Genomic DNA, 19,948 nt, shown 5'->3' with positions numbered 1-19,948 from the left:
TTTGAGCGTTTCTATTTCTATCATTTAACGAAGAAAAGTGAGGAAAGAAATAATTGTGCACTATCAATTCAATTTGTATGAGGGTGAAATAGTGGGAGAAAATAGCTGCGTCAAAACATGACTCTCGAGACCGATAACAAAATAAAAAACCTTATAATGTATATAATAACTTAAAATTAAATTAAAAGTTTTAACTGAAATTACAAAAATTAATCCTGAAATCAAATCCGTAATAAAATTAAGCTGGTAGTAATTCTTCTGCGTTTATAATATTGTTTAGGGTAAATTTTCTCAGCATGTCGAGCTTAAATATGATGGATTGGTTCATTATTTAATTGAAGAATGAAGAGGTATCATTTATCTGAAGCAAAAACGATGGAATATTATAATTGCTTCAATAACATTAATGATACTTATAGCTGTATCTCGTGTTTGGTAAGATAGACCATAATTCAGTACCAAAATCGGTACATAGGTTTTTTTTTTACGATAAATTCATCGCGAAATACCTGCAAAAAATGTGTGAATGCTTGTAGAAAAAATGTCTGAAGATAATTACCCCCTCAATTTTCAATCAAATTAATTGCAGCTGAGCAGCATTAGTAGTATTTTAAATAAAGAGTTCGCGTAGCAAGGAAAGAAATGAACGCAATCAACGACAAAAATAATAATAATATCTGACACGTGTCATTAGATTGCACATTTAACTATCTCGATGTCGAACAGAGAATCCTGACTGAACATAATTTTTCATTATGCATAACAATAATGAAACGAAGTTTGAATTTTCCGCCAGAGTTTGCACTTCATGAAAACCTCATCCATGCTTATATGTTTTCATCAAATATTTTGAACCTCTGCTGCATAGTTCCTCCAGAATATAAGGCAGAAGGTTGATGCTCAGAGGATAAACTGATTATCGTTAGTTAATTTTTCGCAAAAACCTAATTCAAGTTTTCGACATTGAATTAGAGCGCCTTAGAAAAAAAACGTCTCGATTCATGCGAATGTTTTTATATAATTTATGTACACAATTTTTGCTCAATAATTTTCCAAACTTTAATTACTACAATGCGCAATTTCAAGTCTACAGGATTATATTAATTACTGCACTGTGTGATTCTACTTGATTCTACATCTCTACCTAATGTATACAGAAGTGATCTGTATACATTAGGAGAATATACATGGTTGCCATTGAGCGTGTAGCAGCGATGAACGTCAAATATTACGGGTGGTGCGAAACTACTCGCTTTATTTATTTAATGGTGCTTTTGGAAAGTACAAATTAACGGTTGCTGGTTCGTCTACCACGGCATCAACATCGATAATGTGGCTGAAGTATCAAAATGCCTTCCGAGTTCAAGATGCAAAGTATTGTTTGAAAAAAAAAAACATTACAAAATTGTCCCATTGTCATTAAATACTTGCAAGAAGCTTGCTTCTTCAAATGAAAACGACGCGCTATTAAGTTCAGCCCAACGGGCTGAATACTTTTTGGGGATAAAAATCAAAGTAGATTGTTAATATAATTTTTTTGTTGAAAGGATTTTCGTATTGCAAATGAATGAGAGTTCATTTGCACCAATAAAATTTGTTCACTTAACTCAGATGAGCATTTCATGGACACTAAATATCATTGCACACCACGAACGCTACTTGTCTAAATTGCCAAGTATAAATAGCAATCCAAAGAAGTGGGCAAAACATGAATTGAAAACTCAGGCTTCATTTTGATGACATCAGCCACTAGGTTAATGCACCTAAACATTGCTTCTCTGACCTCCATAACTGCGGGGATTTTCAATCTTGGACAAAAGTCGCTCGACGCGCGGCTTTAGCCACCGTGTGATTGGATTCCCATCTCTGACCACATCCAGAGATGACACGGTGGAATAACTGTATGTACTCAAACTCCGAACTCCAGAAAGTCTGCTACAGATACTGTGATGTCGAGTGGATCCGGTCTCTGTGAATGGGGTTTCATCTTTGGAAGTTGCTTGCGCTTCGTTGAACGTTGAGCTGTTGACCTCAACGGCCTTCGTGGGTTCAGATCCAGAATTGTGTTCATCAGGATCCATACAAATTGTGAAATCTGTATGACTTACTGAGGGTGTGAAATATAAGCCACTACTTCGATTGCTCTCACAATCATAATATTTGCTCGTTCTAATACATGTGTTGAGGTTTGACTGATTTGAAGCTCGGGAATTGCTCGAATTGTTGATTTTTCTGAGAAGAATATCATTCTTGGATTGACTGCAATGTGGTTCGTCTTCAGTCAAGGGTTCGTCACACCTAATATGACTAATGGTTTCGTAAAAGTATACGCTCTTGCCACCCGAGCTTTCTTGGCTGCTGGACGAATAGTTGCTGGAACTCGACTTGGTCTTTTTGAACGTCATGAATTTTTTCTTGGTGAGCTGCTTGAACTTTTTGCAGTGCGGTTTTGTCGGACTGGACCTCACACTGTCGTCTGAGGTCACTGACTTCGTGTCGACGTTATTTATGTTGCGAAATATGACTCTGGAAATGGAGTCTGGGTTGGTGGGTTCGAAACGCGTGGGAGGTGAAGTAGCTTGCTGACTCACGTCCATGGCTCAGGCCAAATGTCATGAGTTATAAAAAAGTCTCGTGATCTAGCCCAAGATATCTGAAAAGGTCAAGACAATGAGGCAATGCTAGTTTGTCACATCCCTTACGTGCAGCGAACATAACAAAAAATTAAACATTGAAAATGGGTACGAAATCTCCTGATTAAATATTCGGTAGAACAAGAAATCAGATTATTTAATAATATGATAAATCCTACACAACCCCCATCAATATGCACACTTGGCAGACTTTTTATGAATTTGGCAGACGGTTAAAATTCCCTCATCAACTTTTAATTTTCATGAAGAGACGATATTTAAAATTAACATCAACAATATGGGACAGTAAATTTGATCGTAAGTTGTTTTGCTGACTGGTAACAAAAATTCATCGAAAGACTTGTGCTTATCCATGAGAAGTGATAAATAGTCCAGAGTTCATTTTAGTCATGGTTCTTAGTCATAGGGTTCTTTATAGTCATAGTCGTAAAAAAGTCATAGTTCTTTTTATCAAGTTTTCTCTAAATACAATACGTGATAACATGGTCCACAATAGATGCAATACGTGTTCCTTCATTAAAAGAATGTTCAATGATGGTTTCATGACGAGAACATCCAAATATAATAAATATTTACCGATGGAAAATTGATAATTATTTATGATATGAGTGCAATAATTGATATGAGTGCAATAGAGTATTCTACAAGAACTGCGCTGATGACATGAAAAGAAAAAAAAATAGAATAAAATAGAGCGGTAAAACAATTTGAAAAAAATTCAAATAAATGAAAAATTTCAATGGAATGAATTCCGAACGAAAAATATGTTTTTCGATCAATAAATGTGACAAATAAGATTCGATATAATAAGAATTGGTCATGTGGTAATGAGACTAGGAAATATTTTGCAGACTTTGAATATAGTTACACAAATAATTTTGGAAATAGAGTGATTAAGAATACCATATGTAGAATGCACAATACGTTAGCAACGATACTGTATGATCATGTTTTGTTGTATAATCAGAAATACAGTCCTGAAGAATACCATGATGAATGAACTACACGTTAGCAATGTATCGTAGTCGACACACACCTATGTATTCAGAAATTATTGGTGTAAGTTTTGCAAAGCTTCCCGGCATTGAAATTGATCGATAATCCCAACGGCATCCTTGATCTTGTTATTAGATGAAAAAATAACTGGATAAACTACCAAATTGAATTGCAAATTAGCTTTATATAGGCTTCAAAAATTACGAATAATAGATTAGTCTTGCAATAATTGTTGTTGGAGAGAAAATATAATTAGGGAAGCTACCAACATAATGTTCAAACAAACGCATGTAGTAAAATAAAATAATAAAAAAATCTTCTCCTCACTCGATTGGTTTGAAATCACTCGCCCTAAAGGTCAGTGAAGCGAAATAATCAAATTTTTTGCGAAAAATGAACGCCGTTTCGATTTGAAGAGGCCAAGAGAATTTGTTCGTTAATGCGAGTTTAGAATGACGTCCAAGCGTCCAATAAGAGCCGTAATTGAAACTCTGACAGGCTATTAATCGCATTTGCCTGCACAATTACCTCTGATCAACATGAGAATTTAGCTACTGGGTTCCAGGGTCAAATGCAGCCTCTGATGTTCGGGCATTATGTGCTTTCGATATTTTAAAAAATATACCTCGATCAGTACTCACTGCAGTGAGGGACAGAGAGAGCATTTTCTCGTCGACGAAAACTTGAGGTCACGGACGGACGGACGGACGGACGGACGGACGGACAGACAGACAGACGGACATGGCGAGCACAATAGTGCATTTTCTCCATACATGAGAAAATGCGCTAAAAAGATCATGGATGGTTATCGTCGAAAAATGACCGCAAGTGAGCATGACACTATAAATTATGATCATTTATGACCATCTCGGAATTAGCAGAAAGATTGTTTCCACGATCGCTGCATTATTCTCGGTAATGAGGTAGCATAACCCCATGTGGATGTATTAACGATGATTTAACGATGTATTAACGATGTATTAACGATGATCGATATCAGTAACGATACGCACAATTATTGAGCGTTTCTTCAAAAAATAAATTCAACCCTACAATAACACAATGTTTCTCAAAGAAAAAAATACAGCGTTTTACCGACAGAATTATCGAGTTTGGTATCGAAAACACGAGGCCTGTCAGCGTGGGCACATTGAACTTTTTGCAAAGGGCAACCTTAGACAACATGACTTGAAACAACCTTAAATTTGAATTCAGATAAAACACAAATAAGCGAAGTATAATGGTTTGCTAGTGATTCCTCTATCAAGCTATTTCGCACCTAATGTCAAAATATAACATCGCCAAAGAGGCGGAAGGTCTCAATTATTCAAAATCTCAAGTTAATCATCACCCACAAGGGGCGGAAGGTCTCAGATGTCCAGCCCGCTGAAGCTGGCTCAAAAGAAGCAGCGTTAGCATCTCAAAAGAGACGAAGTGACAAGGAGGGACAGGTGAAAAGCAACAGAAACGAAGACACTCGAACAAGAGGTCGCTTTGTCAGCGTGGGCACATTGAACTTTTTGCAAAGGGCAACCTTAGACAACATGACTTGAAACAACCTTAAATTTGAATTCAGATAAAACACAAATAATGGATTGCACCGATTCAGCTATCAAGCTATTTCGCACCGAAGGTCAAAATATAACATCGCCAGCGAGGCGGAAGGTTTCAATTATTATTAAAAGTCTCAAGTTAATCATCACCCACAAGGGGCGGAAGGTCTCAGATGTCCAGCCCGCTGAAGCTGGCTCGAAGGAAGCAGCGTAAGCATCTCAAAGAGACGAAGTGACAAGAAGGGACAGGTGAAAAGCAGCAGAAACTAAGACATTCGAACAATAAGAAGTCACACGGGACGTCGGCCGCCTGCACGAGAGAGACAGAGAAGAGAAACGTAAGGAATCCTGCCTACATAATAACTTGATGTAAGGAATCCTACCTACATAATAACTTAATGTAAGGAATCCTACCTACATAATAACTTAACCCTACAACTGAGATCTGCAGTCAGACACCGCGAGCTCAGCGGTGGGGCGCTCAGGAACAATCCCCCTAGGAACGCGCGAAATCCCATAGGACTTCTGACGAGCACAGACACCCGTCAAAAGTCCCCCCTGATGGGACAAATAAGCAAAGAAAAATCATGAAATGATTTTCCCGTGCATGGGACAGTAAATTAGAAATAAAATAATGTATTGCCCATTATAGCCGCAATTGTTGTAAAATACCAGGGATCAATTATTGATAAGCCGTGCTTACTTGGTAGTTATCAAGAGATACTTATGAAAAAATCATAAACTATAGTCATAAATTAGGAGTATGAATGAATTCCATTCATATATTGAAAATTTGAAATGTCTTGGATGTTTAGATTAATGAAAGACTTTACTCGCTAAATGCTGACATTTATCTCTGTGGTTCTCAGCACACTGAATAACATTATTAAGGGTGGTAATTACAGTCACTCAAAGGGGGAGATGTTTGCATCAAAATACCAAGTTAAAAATAATTTTCTGGTGGATATCGTACATTCTAGAATTCCATAAGTGCATAGGTAAAAAAAATCGAAAATATTTTCTGCTCTTTGTCAGCTACTTGTACGCTGATCCTCGCCAGAAAATAGGTTGAGGCTCTTGAACACACAAGATTAGTTCTCAATTCCGCACCTTACAATGAAGAATAATTGTTGTGGCCGGTAAACACAAACGCAAAAATCGTCATTAGAGCTAATCTGAGCGCTTAAGAGAGGTACAAAAAATATCAGTGGGTAATAGACGGGCTACAAACCTAAGCAGTTATTAGACGTACTAAAATTTCAGTGGTTAATTAATAGACGGGCTGCAAATCTAAGCAGTTATTAGACGTACTAAAATTTCAGTGGTTAATAGACGGGTTACAAATCTAAGCAGTTATTAGACGTACTAAAATTTCAGTGGTTAATTAATAGACGGGCTACAAATCTGAGCAGTTATTAGACGTACTACAAATCTCAAATTTTAATAGACAGGGTACAAATCTAAGAAGTTATTAGGCGGAATTTAGATTCGAGAGATTTTGAGTTTCGCATGCAGAGATGCAGTTTGCATGAGGCCCTCCAGTGATTGAGAGCCTTATTGAAAAAAGAATTCAAAAGACAATTAATTGATTTTACCGTAAATCAAATTCCAAAGCACGCGCATAGCATTGTTATGCGGTAATATCCATTTTGAGGCGAAAACATTCACGGGCTAGATTGGCAACTGAAATCAATTATAGGTTGAGACGTGTATAAATGATCTAACAAAGACGAAATTCATGTGTGGGTTTTTAAATTCAGGGTAATGTGAGATTGCCGTGCTAACGCAATCCTCCGCGTTATTTTTTCACATTCATACTCGAAGGATTTTCGATATGGGGCGAGAAATTTTTAAGCCAGATACACCATAAAAATGTTTCTATCGGACCAATCGAGCCCCGTCCTTAACACGTGCGAATCCGCGTCATTTTTTCACATTCGTAAACGAAGGATTTTCGATATGGGGCTAGAAATTTTAAGCCTGATACACCATAAAAAAATGTTCCTATCGGACCAATCGAGCCCCGTCCTTAACACGTGCGAAAACTCACGCAATTTTTGCCTAAGAAATTCACCACTGACGTCCATTATCTACGTTGCAGTTCGTGACCGCTCGATATATTGAGTTTAATTAGGGCACGCAGTTAACATGGCAGGACTGTGCATGGTTACACTTTATGAACTCAAGTCTTCAGTAAAAAAATGAGTAAATATATAAGACTTTAAAGAGAGAAAGAGGGCATAATTAGGTCTTCAGTGAGTGAGAGCGAGTATACAATTGTATTCAGAGAAAGGGAATGTAAGGGAAAGAGAGAACGGGAAATAATTTTTCCAAGAAGGAATGTGTTCACACAAGTCTTCGAAGATATAACGTGTTCACAGTTCACACTAGTCTTCGAAGATCTACATAATGTGTTTACAGTTCACACAAGTCTTTGAAGATATAAATGTGTTAAACAAGTCTTCGAAGATATAATGTGTTCACACAAGTCTTCGAAGATATAATGTGTTTACACAAGTCTGCGATGATATAATGTGTTCACACAAGTCTTCGAAGATACAATTTGTACACACAAGTCTTCGAAGATACAATTTGTACATACAAGTCTTCGAAGATATAATTAATGTGTTTACAGTTCACACAAGTCTTTGAAGATATAAATGTGTTAAACAAGTCTTCGAAGATATAATGTATACATACAAGTCTTCGAAGATAAAATGTGTTTACACAAGTCTGCGATGATATAATGTGTTCACACAAGTCTTCGAAGATATAACGTGTTAACACAAGTCTTCAAGATATAATGTATACATACAAGTCTTCGAAGATCTAATGTGTTCACACCAGTCTGCGAAGATATAATGTATTAACACAAGTCTTCGAAGATCTAATGTGTTCACACAAGTCTTCGAAGATCTAATGTGTTCACACAAGTCTTCGAAGATATAATGTATACATACAAGTCCTTGAAGATATAAAGTGTTCACGAAAGTCTTCCAAGCGAGAAATTGTACAATGTGAAGACATGGTTTCATTGATTAGGCAGAATTCACTGAACTTGGAGTTTCTCCCATAAATCTTTCATGAATGTGAGTGCAAACTTCTTCAGTTAAAGTCCATCCACAGCAAGGTTACCTCAGGCCTTTCAGAGCAACGCTATATAATAATAACTTAGGGAGAGCCAGAGACTAAAAGCTCTGTAGGCTAAGTAGTTTTAGATATTTACTTATGAACAAGCATATAATCAAAACATTACTTGAAGTTACAGGAAACACAAGGTATGTATATTGAGTATTTAACATATTCAGGTTATTTAATACAAATTTCATGGTTACTTTCTGCGAGGAAAATTTTTTAAATTTCCATGATAATGGTAGCAGAATGAGATATTTGAACTACTATATTACATAGGAAGCACGAAACGATAACTTAAGTTGTTAAATTATTGATAAAACTTTTGAAAAAAATTCCCGAATCAGGATTCAAACAATGATTGATGAGAAACATCGCACATTATTGCAAGAAAAAATATTTGCATTATCATACATTTTAAGTAAATTATATAATACATTATTGCAAGAAAAAATATTTGCATTTTAAGTCAAAAATAAATGAATTGTCAAAATTAATTCGAGAAATAAGCAACACTCAGAGCAATTAGTGCGCCCATCTTCAAAAAACGATGCACTTTCGCTTTGTGACGGTCATCCCGTACCAGTTTGACAAGGAATAAGAGCGTATCAGTGCTACGTAGAGAATGTGCGTCATTATATGGACAATATGACACATTAATTTTTATGAGAGTTAAGATATGAATTAATATACGCATGAGGAAAAGATGAGTCAGCATTATTGAAGGAAGGCTTAGTGCGTTATTATCTGCCAGCGTAAAACTTGGTCTCTTGAAAATAAGTTAAGATGAAAGTAAAGTAAGATGCAAGTAAAGTAAGATGCAAGTAAAGTAAGATGCAAGTAAAGTAAGATGCAAGTAAAGTAAGATGAAAGTAAAGTAAGATGCAAGTAAAGTAAGATGCAAGTAAAGTATTCGAGTAGCTCCATTCCTACAAATATTTCTACATGGTACAAAAAGTATAAAATTAAAAAATTATAACCAAAAATTATAGTTTATTTATGTTAATGCATGAATAATCGTAATTACAAGTGTTGAATCGTTCATTTGTATGGTAAATGATGAAGATCTTAAATCCAAATTAAAAACTTTAGGGAAAAAGTTTTATGTGACTAATTAATAATTAAATGTTAGAAAGAAATGGAAAATGACAGCGTGACTTGAATAAACCGAGAAAAAAATTTACATCTTTGGTGAAAAAATACAAGTGTGTATCATTACATTATATTGAAGCAATATGAACGTCCGTAATTTTACAGCGATCTGAACAGAAATAATTTTTCGACCATTATTACGGTTAAATGAGAGGAAAAAAACATTCCTTTCCTGTTCCCGAAAACAAGATTTATTATTCGAAATTATCGTCGCATCCCTTAAATTTAGGCGGGAATAAATATTCTAATAATTTCTTAATAGAATTCTCTCTAAAATCTCAACGGTAAAGAATTTTACGCTGTACTTGAATAATTAAGGAACATAATTTAAACAAACGAATCCAAGAAACGTCTGCAATTATCACCATCGCCAATTTTGAGAATAAAGCACAAAATAGTCTAAAGACTCTTAAAGCTATCATTTCTATGAGTAAGTTGCAGATAACCACAAAATTTTTCAGTATAATCAAATTACACTAATGGACTTCCGGCACGCGCAAAATATAGGGGTTCGGTGTTCATCTCACAGAATTTGAACCATTACTGCTTGCTCTTGTGAGTTCTCATACAGTTCCCTTATGGCGGGAACTGTGGCCCTTATGGCACACAGTTCCCTGTTAGTGTAAATTAAATGAGCACTTAAGTATCATCATAAATTCATGAACTAACTGAACGCGCATAGGAGCGGTGTTCATTTCTCGGACTTCGAACCTTCACTGCTTGCTCCTGTGAGTTCTCACTAAGTCCTCTAATGGTAGTTAACTGTTTTTTGTATCTATTAATGAGCGTAACAGTATTACCATAAATTTAGAAACTAATAGTACGAGCAAAGTAGCGCTGTTCACCTCACGGAGTTCTAACCATCACTGTTTGCTTCTGTGAGATCTCACAAAGTCCTCTTATGGCGGTTAGCAGCTGTTTTGTGTATATTACACGAGAGCCTCAACCGAGAGTGGGAGTGAAAGTGAAGGAACTATCGATTGCCACGATACACAGAGGCTTCCATCATAATGGGAGCGATGGAACAGAACTTACTAGAAAACAAACTGATGAAGAGGACCAAGATCTCGGATTCAATGACCTATTGCATTGAATAAGCATATGCATAAGCAATGAGCAGATATATATGACCAAACGAATGTGAATAATTATCATTATTATTATTATTCTACGAAACAGTTATCGTGGCGTCTGGTTCAAATGAACTTGGAGGGAACGTTACACATAAGTTTAACAGCAAGCGAAAAATAAATAGACGCGGGAAAAGATATGAACGGACAAAAAAGATAAAGCACTTGATTTTTAAGCTCTGCGAAATAGTTTCATCTTTAGGCGTCGAAGAAACACCTGCAACAGCCGATATTACGGAAGCCGGCAGACTGTTCCCGGTTCAGGCGGCGGCGACCGGGAACGCTCTGTCGCCGACGGTGTAGATGGAACGAGCGTTCCCGGTCACCGCCGTAGATGAAACGACGAGGTCCGCTGTTGATGACGAACGCAGTCGTCTTCTAGAAGGCAGACCCGACCCGCGCTGCAGACATTCCGTGAGATAAAAGGCGCCAGACGTGAAGGCATTGGAACGTCAAAACAGCGACCTTGAACTGCGTGCGCTGCTGCATGCGCAGCCAGTGAAGATCGCGCATTATCGGCGTCACGTGGTCGAATTTTCGCGAATTGTACACGACTCGCGCAGCAGCGTTCATTATAGATTGCAGTTCATTTTGAGCCGTGGTCGGTTCAAAGGGTGTGGCATTTCCATTGTCCAATCGGGTCAGAACGAGCGCCACAACGAGGGCCTCGAGGACTGGCCGAGAGAGACAGCGGCTGACACTACGTATTCGTCGCGGAGCGCCAAAAAAAGCAGTGGTGACTTTGGCTACATGATTGTTCATAGGAAGCTCAGAGTCCAGCAGAATGCCGAGGTTGCGAACCGAAGACGCAAGCTCAACGAACTCGTTGCCTACGCGAATAGCGTTAGCCGGAAGCTGATGCTGGTGCCGAGCATCCGCTAACCAAATGAAGTCGGTTTTGATGCATTGAGCTGGAGCCGGTTGCAGCGCATCCAGCCTGAGACGGCGTTTCTGCAGACAGACATCTGCATACTTTCAAAATTCGCTAAGCGAACGTAAGTACTTACGCTCTATTTTCTTGTCTGTGATTGGTGGATTTGGCTTGAAAGGCCGTCAATGATTGGCTGATGAACTTACGATCTCTTAACTTTTTTTGAAAGTATTGGCCCCTAGGCCTATACTTATTGGCTGATGAACTTACGATCTCTTAACTTTTTTTTTAAAGTATTGGCCCCGGTCCTGCAACGCTGCAGCGTCAGCCGGTGCACCGCAGCCATAAATTTAGGTGTCGTCGGCGAACATATTCCGATTCAAACTATTTGAATCAATTATGCGCAATACGTCGACAGTGTATAACAAGAAGATGATCAACACAACGGCAAATAATACAACGGTAAATATGCAGTTATATTATTTGCGTATATGGTCAACGGCAAATAATCATTAATTCGGTACAAAGCCTATATTGACTTCTAAAATTTAACTAAAACTCTTGTGATCTGATGAAAATATGATTAAATCATAATATTTTATACGTGAAAAGAAAAGGGGAAGTCATGGATCAAATACATTATGTATATTAATATAGGAAGTGAGTTTTTACTAATGAATTTTAGTTTTTAATATATGGATATTAATATTTGTTATTACATTTCTAGCATTTTTTTGTGAAATCTTAATATAAAATGTTTAAAATTGAAATAAATGTAAATCTTAAGCCATTAAGGACAGTTCGATGCATCACAGGCTAAGAAATTCGTGAACCGATAAATTGAATCTAAAAAAAATTCGTAACCGATAAATTTAATTCAGGGATAACTGTTACCCCGTATGATTTACTTAAAACCGAAATAAAAATTGCCAGCTGACCTGCAGAAATCGAACCTTCTCATAAACATATCACTATAATGAGTGCATTATAGACCTCAGATCTGACATATGAACACAGAACCGCTATCGTGATAGCCCGATAACAAGACAGGATCGATTCGTCGCTCCCGTGGGAGGTTGGAAGTATCTACGTCATGGCCAAACGTCACAAGCTAACGCAATGAAAATCAACGTACTTTACGTCTACAGGGTTTGCTTTCATGGGAAATTTCTAAAGTTGAAATTTTCATACATCGTTTGCAGATACATCATTTGGAGATTTAATACAAATGTTTAATAATACATTTTTCATATATCGTTTGTAGATTTAAAATTATTACATTTGATGTATGTCGAAGAAGTGAGGTTCAAAAAATATCAGTTTCAAAAGAATTGAAGTTACGAATGAAGAAATGTAAAATGAATTGAGCTGGCAGAAATGTCCAAAGTGAAAATTTATTCGATAATAATGAAAACAATGATTCCATTTTTTTTATACAATCATTTTTCAATGATCGCAATTTTACAATTAAAGTGCGTTAATATTGAGCAGCAAGAGTTTTTCTTGAAGAAGTTGCAATATTAATCGCTTTATTGATCTCATTGTCAATACGAGCTCAGATAGCGTTCGTGTGACCAGCATCAATATTTCAACGGTATGGACAACGGCAATTATACGTAATTAGGCATATGAAAAACTATGAAATCGTAGGGAAGATATTTCATAGCCTTTGTTACCGGACAGGGATACATCCAGGTTCATTTATAGAGAACATTTAATACCTTATAGCCGAAAACCTTGAACTGTAATATGAACTGACCCATCAAGCATCTGACGATAAATTGACGTCAAATTAAACGTTTTGCGTCGAATAAATGTTAATTAAACGTTCCTTACCAGTCATTTGCCTGGTGGGGTCGTTTTGTTGTTATGATATACTACTTGAAAAAGTGCAAAAAACTTTCTTGAGGTGCACAAAAGGGGGAAGAATTCTACCACCAAACGAAAAACGAAAAAATTTCATTATGCCACATTACTGTACTAATTCATATGAATATATAATTAAAGTTCGAGCCCATAAGGTGCCAGTTAATTGCAATCATGAAACAAGTCAGCATAAAAGAAAGTTAATTTTACGGAATATGAAACAATTTTGCCCCAAAGGGTTAGAAAAGCTACAAAATTTTGAAAAATTAAGTTATGAACAAAGAAAAAAGCATTCAAGTTTAATTGGAACATCTCAAAACGAATTCAGGACCGGCGAAAATTTGACGTAAATCAAAGATGGACCTTTAAAAAAAATGATTAGGATTACTTCCAAATCAGTATAGTAATGCAGTCTAAGAAATGCATTCAGGATTCAACTGTAGTAAATTAGCGAAATGAATTGCAATGACAAAAATTAGCGGTGACCCAACGAATTAAGCAAGCTTTTAATCTCTAAATGCTAAATGAATAAATTTTCTCTGCTGAAGAATACGTCATTAAAAAGCATCTAGTGCCACACAAGCTTCGATGTTGTGTTGAATCGACTCTTATAGTATAAATTATAAAAAGCATGTGTAAATAGTATACAAATTTTAGAACATAGAGTTTTTAAGGAACGAGTATTAATAATAAAAACAAATATATATTATAAAAAAACATTGCAAAAATTCCATGTTCAAGTTTCTCCAGCATTAAAAAACGTCAATATTCAACGAAAAACGCAAAATGTTTTTAGAATATTTTATTACAGTGCATACGCAATATTAATGATAAAACGTATTTATGTGAACATACTATTATGTATTTATTGTTGCATAACTGTAATTTATCTTAGAATCAATAATATGTTATATTATATATTAATTACAGATATAGTAACTTATCTACAATACTGTATGTAATAATATAAATAGATATTGTTCATAATTTATATTAGAATCAATAATATGTTATATTATATAATAATAAAATGTTTTGTTTTCATGCGAAATAACTCACTGGATCTCTGGTTCTTCACGAAGTAAAGATGTTAAAAAACGTCAATATTCAACGAAAAACGCAAAATGTTTTTTAGAATATTTTATTCCTGTGCATACGCAATATTAATGATAAAACATATATATGTGAAAATACTATTATGTATTTATTGTTGCCTAACTGTAATTTATATTAGAATCAATAATATGTTATATTATATATTAAAAAATGTTTTGTTTTCATGCGAAATAACTCACTGGATCTCTGGTTCTTCACGAAGTAAAGATGCAGCCTCTCCTTCAACGTGTTCTCGTTCACGTAGTATTCAACTCGTACTCTGAAAATAAAAATTAAATTAATTAATTAATTTAATTAATTAAATTAATCAGACTGATTAATTAATTAAAAATTACACATTAATCAGAAAATTTAAACCAACTGATGGAAAAATTCTTTCGATTAGGAAAATATTGCTACCAGTTGGGTGATTATGAAGGACCAAATGTAGGATTTTCACAATTTTATTCATAAAAAATTATTCACACTATATAAATAAAAAGACAATTTTTATTTTCTCCCCTCAAATTCCAAGCTAGGCATAGCACGGTGTAAAGAGACGAAACCCAATTCAAAACTATAAATATTGTACAATATAAAATAATACAAAAATAACAAGAAGCAAATAGTACAATGAATTCAGTTATTATTATAATACCAAAAAATAGGTAGAAAAATAAATAGCAAAAAAATAAAACCAATAATACCACCAAAATTTTAAGTAGCCATCAATCTATGATTCGCACATAACTCAACTAACTAATTAAATGCTGTGAATCGCTGAGTATTAATTTATCTTAACTATAGCCTAAAAATTAATTTAAGAGTCAAACCAGACCCAATTCCATTGAATTAATCAATTCAAAATACCATAAACGTTACTACAAAAAATCGACAAAGCCTTCATCTTGTCAAGTATATGCCGCGGTGCCTTTATCTATAAAAGGGCAAACCAGGAGAATATGATATAATTGTGTTGTGCAAATGTTTTTATTTTATTAGGAAGCTAGACGAAATATTGCCCGGTATATAAATAATATTTGATTAATTGGAATATTTTACTAAACTACCTGCTGTATGAGTAGCGTGAATTATGAGGAGTGTTTAGCGGCCACTCAATTACCTGCTGTATGAGTAGCGTGAACTATGACGAGTGTTTAGCGGCCACTCAATTGCCTGCTGTATGAGTAGCGTGAACTATGAGGAGTGTATAGCGGCCACTCAATTACCTGCTGTATGAGTAGCGTGAACTATGAGGAGTGCATAGCGGCCACTCAATTACCTGCTGTATGAGTAGCGTGAACTATGAGGAGTGTATAGCGGCCACTCAATTACCTGCTGTATGAGTAGCTGTATAATACAGGTACTAAGGCGGATGGATAGAGATTGTGCGTCTCCAATGATGAGTTTTCAAGCGGAAGCTAATCTCTCATCAGCGAGAAAAAATTCTATTACATTCCATTAATAATGATCATGTCAGACCAGACGGTTTCAATAGAAGGCTAAGTTATATTTACGATGATAATGTTACAAATAAATTATGGATGTTCAAATTTTAAGAGGAAGGCATGATTAATCTCTAGAAATTAATGTTAAAAAGTATGGTCTTCGAAATTTTGGGATAGGCACTGGGCAAAGAACCAATTGTTAAATTGATCCAACATAATCGATAGAACACCAAGCGACAGAGTTACCAAGGAATTAGACAAAAATCTTTTTTGTCTAGCAAAACCACAAGTTTAGATCAGTTCCTTAAAAGCTCGCCAAAGAATCGCTTTACCGTCTTTGCTCAGCGTCTCAGGCTTTCCCCAGACCAAACACAGTCTCCCTCTAACGGTCCGTATTTCAAGGAATGTAAACTTTCATCTTGCCGTCCGTTAAAATCTTGCCAAACTTCCAATATCCGACAACAAAAACTACGTTTGAGATTTCCGCGGAATGTTGCCGCCACCATCGATAAATGATGAAATTTATCATTGAAATCATTGAAAAATGATATATAAAGGATCGAAATCTTTTATAAATCAAAACAAAACATTGTGAAAGGAGCTTTAAGACTTCCAAACTAGTCTTGTCGACGTATTTATGATTTAAGTGTCCAAATCATAAATACGTCGATAAAATCCAAAATGTCGAGAAATTGATCAATAAGAACTTAGGTTTTTTAAACCTAAATGAAAACAATTCTTCGAAAATGTACTTGTGCAACTGAAATATCAATTGAATAAAGAGATTTATCATAAGAAATATTTTAATGCAATAAATACTATAACAAACTTTCGAACTTTACGCAACATCGATTAAAAAATGTCAGACGAACTATCAGAATCGAGGTTATTTGAATAACATAACATTTGGTATGTAATAGATCGTTACGATAGAGATCAATCGTCACGACAGAGACCGTCCCGACATCGATCAACGATCGTCACGACAAAGATCATCGTCAAAACAGAGATCAATCGTCACGACATTTCTCGTTCATTTCTTGACGCCTTGAACACAAGAGAACACAAAAGGTTAAAAATAGACAATTGTGTCCAAACAGATGTCAGTTCAGATGTTGTTCGAACGATTCATTCGAGTCAAACAAATGCAGGAAGGCATTCATCACAAAATTGTAGTGTTGCTTACGTAGGACGAGAAGTTATCAATCAAATGATATAAATTCAAGTTTAATATACCGCTATTAATTTGAATAAAATAATAATGTCGCTGCAAGGAATAAGCAAGTTTTAATTACATCCTAAATTCGAAATACTGCTGCAAAGAATAGGCCTGTCTTGAAATTCGTTTGTATTGCGGCGGAACTCAAGTGCGGCAGTCAAATGTCCAAAAATAGAGATATTTCAGGAGCTAACCCTCATAACTTAACTTAATTGAAACAATGAATTAAAAACAGGACTAACCATTCGACAAAATACCCATTTCCTAAACAGCCAGCATCCTAAATCGACCCAGCATCCTAAATATTTGTCGAGCTCAACTTTACGCTCAAGCAACTTTGTCGCGCTCAGTTAAACGTTTCTCAAAGGAAAAAAAAATTCAGCCACTTTTTAACCATTCAGGGTCAGTAACGTGAGTCGAAAGGATTAGCAACTAATTCGTATCTGAGATCATGAAATCCGAACATCTTTTTAGCGCATTTTCTCATTTATGGAAAAAAATGCACTATTGTGCTCGCCATGTCCGTCCGTCTGTCTGTCCGTCCGTGACTTCACGTTTTCGGTGACAAGAAAATACGCTCTCTGTCACTCACTGCAGTGAGTACTGAGTTATATTTTTTGAATCTCCATGTTTGATAAAAGGAACTTTATTGGAAAATTGTAGCGAAATCAAAATCTTGGTAATGAGGTTTTCTAAGCTCACACATAAGCAGATGAAATGACGATTGAAGTTCTCACCTACTTCCGAAAAAATGTATGGGTTCAATACGACGGAACACAGCAATACACATGAGAAAGTAATGAAATATCAGGAGTATTATCCGTAGACTAAGAGAATCGATGACCAAACAATGACAAATTTTGATCAGCCCAAACAAAGTCTGACTAAAGCTGCCTCTGCACTGGACAATAAATAAGTGCTAAAAATAGGCATCTTGTGTTATGTGTGAGAAAAATTCAAACTTGTTTCTATGCAAAATATAGCTTTAAAATTAAATATTCAATAAAAAAATAACAATTCATACGTAGATAAGTAAAAATGAGCATTTCAGTTAAAAAACTTTTAATTATTTATCTAACGCAGAGGACAATTGAAAATTGTATAATTTAAAGTAGAAATATTTGTTGATAATACTACAAATAATAGCTCGCGTCAGTCAAGAGAATGCCGAAAAATTTAGATGCATCACCGATCGGCTGCCAAATATTAAAAAAATATTTTTTTAATAATAATAGTTTTACTTTGATTTAGCTAATATGATTTAGATTTCCTGTCAGACAGATTGCTTTTCTTTTGACCTACACTCAAAAATAAAATGTCTCTACAATCCATAAATAAATAAATAAATTAGTTGAGGGAATGCGAGAGCAAGCGATCCCTTCAAAGTAATCGTAACTTGAGAGGCAAAACTTTCCTTCTTTAGAGCGGCGGCCGACGTCACCATGAACAAAGGTACAGGCTTAGTTGTATTGGTATCTATGTTAACATGGTCGAAATCACTTAACTTATCAATTTATATAAAAATACTCAGTTTTTAGCGCATTTTCTCATTTTCGGAAAAAGGCGCTATTGTGCTCGTCATGTCCGTCCGTCCGTCTGTCTGTCTTTCCGTCCGTGACTTCACATTTTCGTCAACGAGAAAATGCGCTCTCTGTCACTCACTGCAGTGAGTATTGAGTTTTATTTTTTCTACTGTTAAACCTTCATCGTAATTTATGCTTGTATGGTTTAAATAAATCATATTTTAACAATCGTAACTAGCACAGCACCAGCATCATGCTAGTGCGGCGTAACTAGCACAGCACCAGCATCATGCTAGTGCGCCGTAGCTAGCACAGCACCAGCGTCATGCTAGTGAGCTGTAACTAGCACAGCACCAGTATCATGCTAGTGCGCCGTAACTAGCACAGCACCAGCATCATGCTAGTGCAGCGTAACTAGCACAGCACCAGCGTCATGCTAGTGAGCTGTAACTAGCACAGCACCAGTATCATGCTAGTGAGCTATAACTAGCACAGCACCAGTATCATGCTAGTGCGGCGTAACTAGCACAGCACCAGTATCATGCTAGTGCGGCGTAACTAGCACAGCACCAGTATCATGCTAGTGCGCCGTAACTAGCACAGCACCAGCATCATGCTGCTAACTTGACTGCGTTTAGAACTTGGTCAAGTTCAGAACCATGTTACGTTCTGGAACTTAATTACTTCAAGGCGCAAGTAAAGCTCTGAATTTAGTCCCGTTCAGGACGTAGCTGTGCTTACAACTAATTAAGTTCAGGAACTCATTAAATTAACAACTTTTTAAGCTCACAAAGTCGTATGTAGCATTTAGGAAAAATTTATCTCGGCAAATCGTTCCATTCAGATAAAATAATGAATAGGGTTTCCCCACGTTCAGGCCTAATTTTGCCTTGTGTCACATTTCGTTCAAACTAAACGTGCTCGTAGCCGCGTTAGTGCTCACTAAACTGTTAATCTTGCAGGCAGACCACGATTTTCAATATATTCGCTAGAGCACAGTCTAGATTTATTTAACACGCGGGAAGATACAATCTAGATTTTCATAGTCGGGGTGATGACACAGTCTAGATTTTCACAGTCGGGGTGAAGATCCAGTCTAAATTTTCCAAGTCGCAATGAAAACAGTCAAGATATTCAAAATCGCCTAGATATTCAAAATATTTTCTTCTTCTACTGCATCCTCCATGTGTATATTACCGTCATTATAATTTTTTTCGGATTTATCAAAATTATGTACTACAGGCCCGTTAGCGCAGCCGTAAGATGAGTAAAAAATTTTCATTTTTTAATGGTACAAGTACCTTTTCTG

The 19,948-nt window shown here is 35.9% G+C and overlaps 1 protein-coding gene across 1 annotated transcript in view; it reads right to left on the bottom strand.

The window, feature by feature from the left end:
* Positions 1 to 14,731, bottom strand: part of LOC108678216 (potassium channel subfamily T member 2) — a gene marked incomplete at its 5' end in the record, with an annotated part of 82,820 nt that extends 68,089 nt beyond the window's left edge. Inside the window, one exon of the mRNA XM_047885201.1 lies at positions 14,650 to 14,731. Within this exon, the coding sequence (XP_047741157.1) occupies positions 14,650 to 14,731 (82 nt within the window). The remainder of the gene's footprint in view (positions 1 to 14,649) is intronic.
* Between the last annotated feature and the right edge of the window lie 5,217 nt (positions 14,732 to 19,948).

This window comes from Hyalella azteca, unplaced genomic scaffold (genome assembly GCF_000764305.2).
Source record: "Hyalella azteca isolate HAZT.00-mixed unplaced genomic scaffold, Hazt_2.0.2 contig17292, whole genome shotgun sequence".
NCBI classification, from domain to species: Eukaryota; Metazoa; Arthropoda; class Malacostraca; order Amphipoda; family Hyalellidae; genus Hyalella; species Hyalella azteca.
Note: the sequence above shows the minus strand (reverse complement) of the source record. Positions and strands in the feature narration are given on the sequence as shown.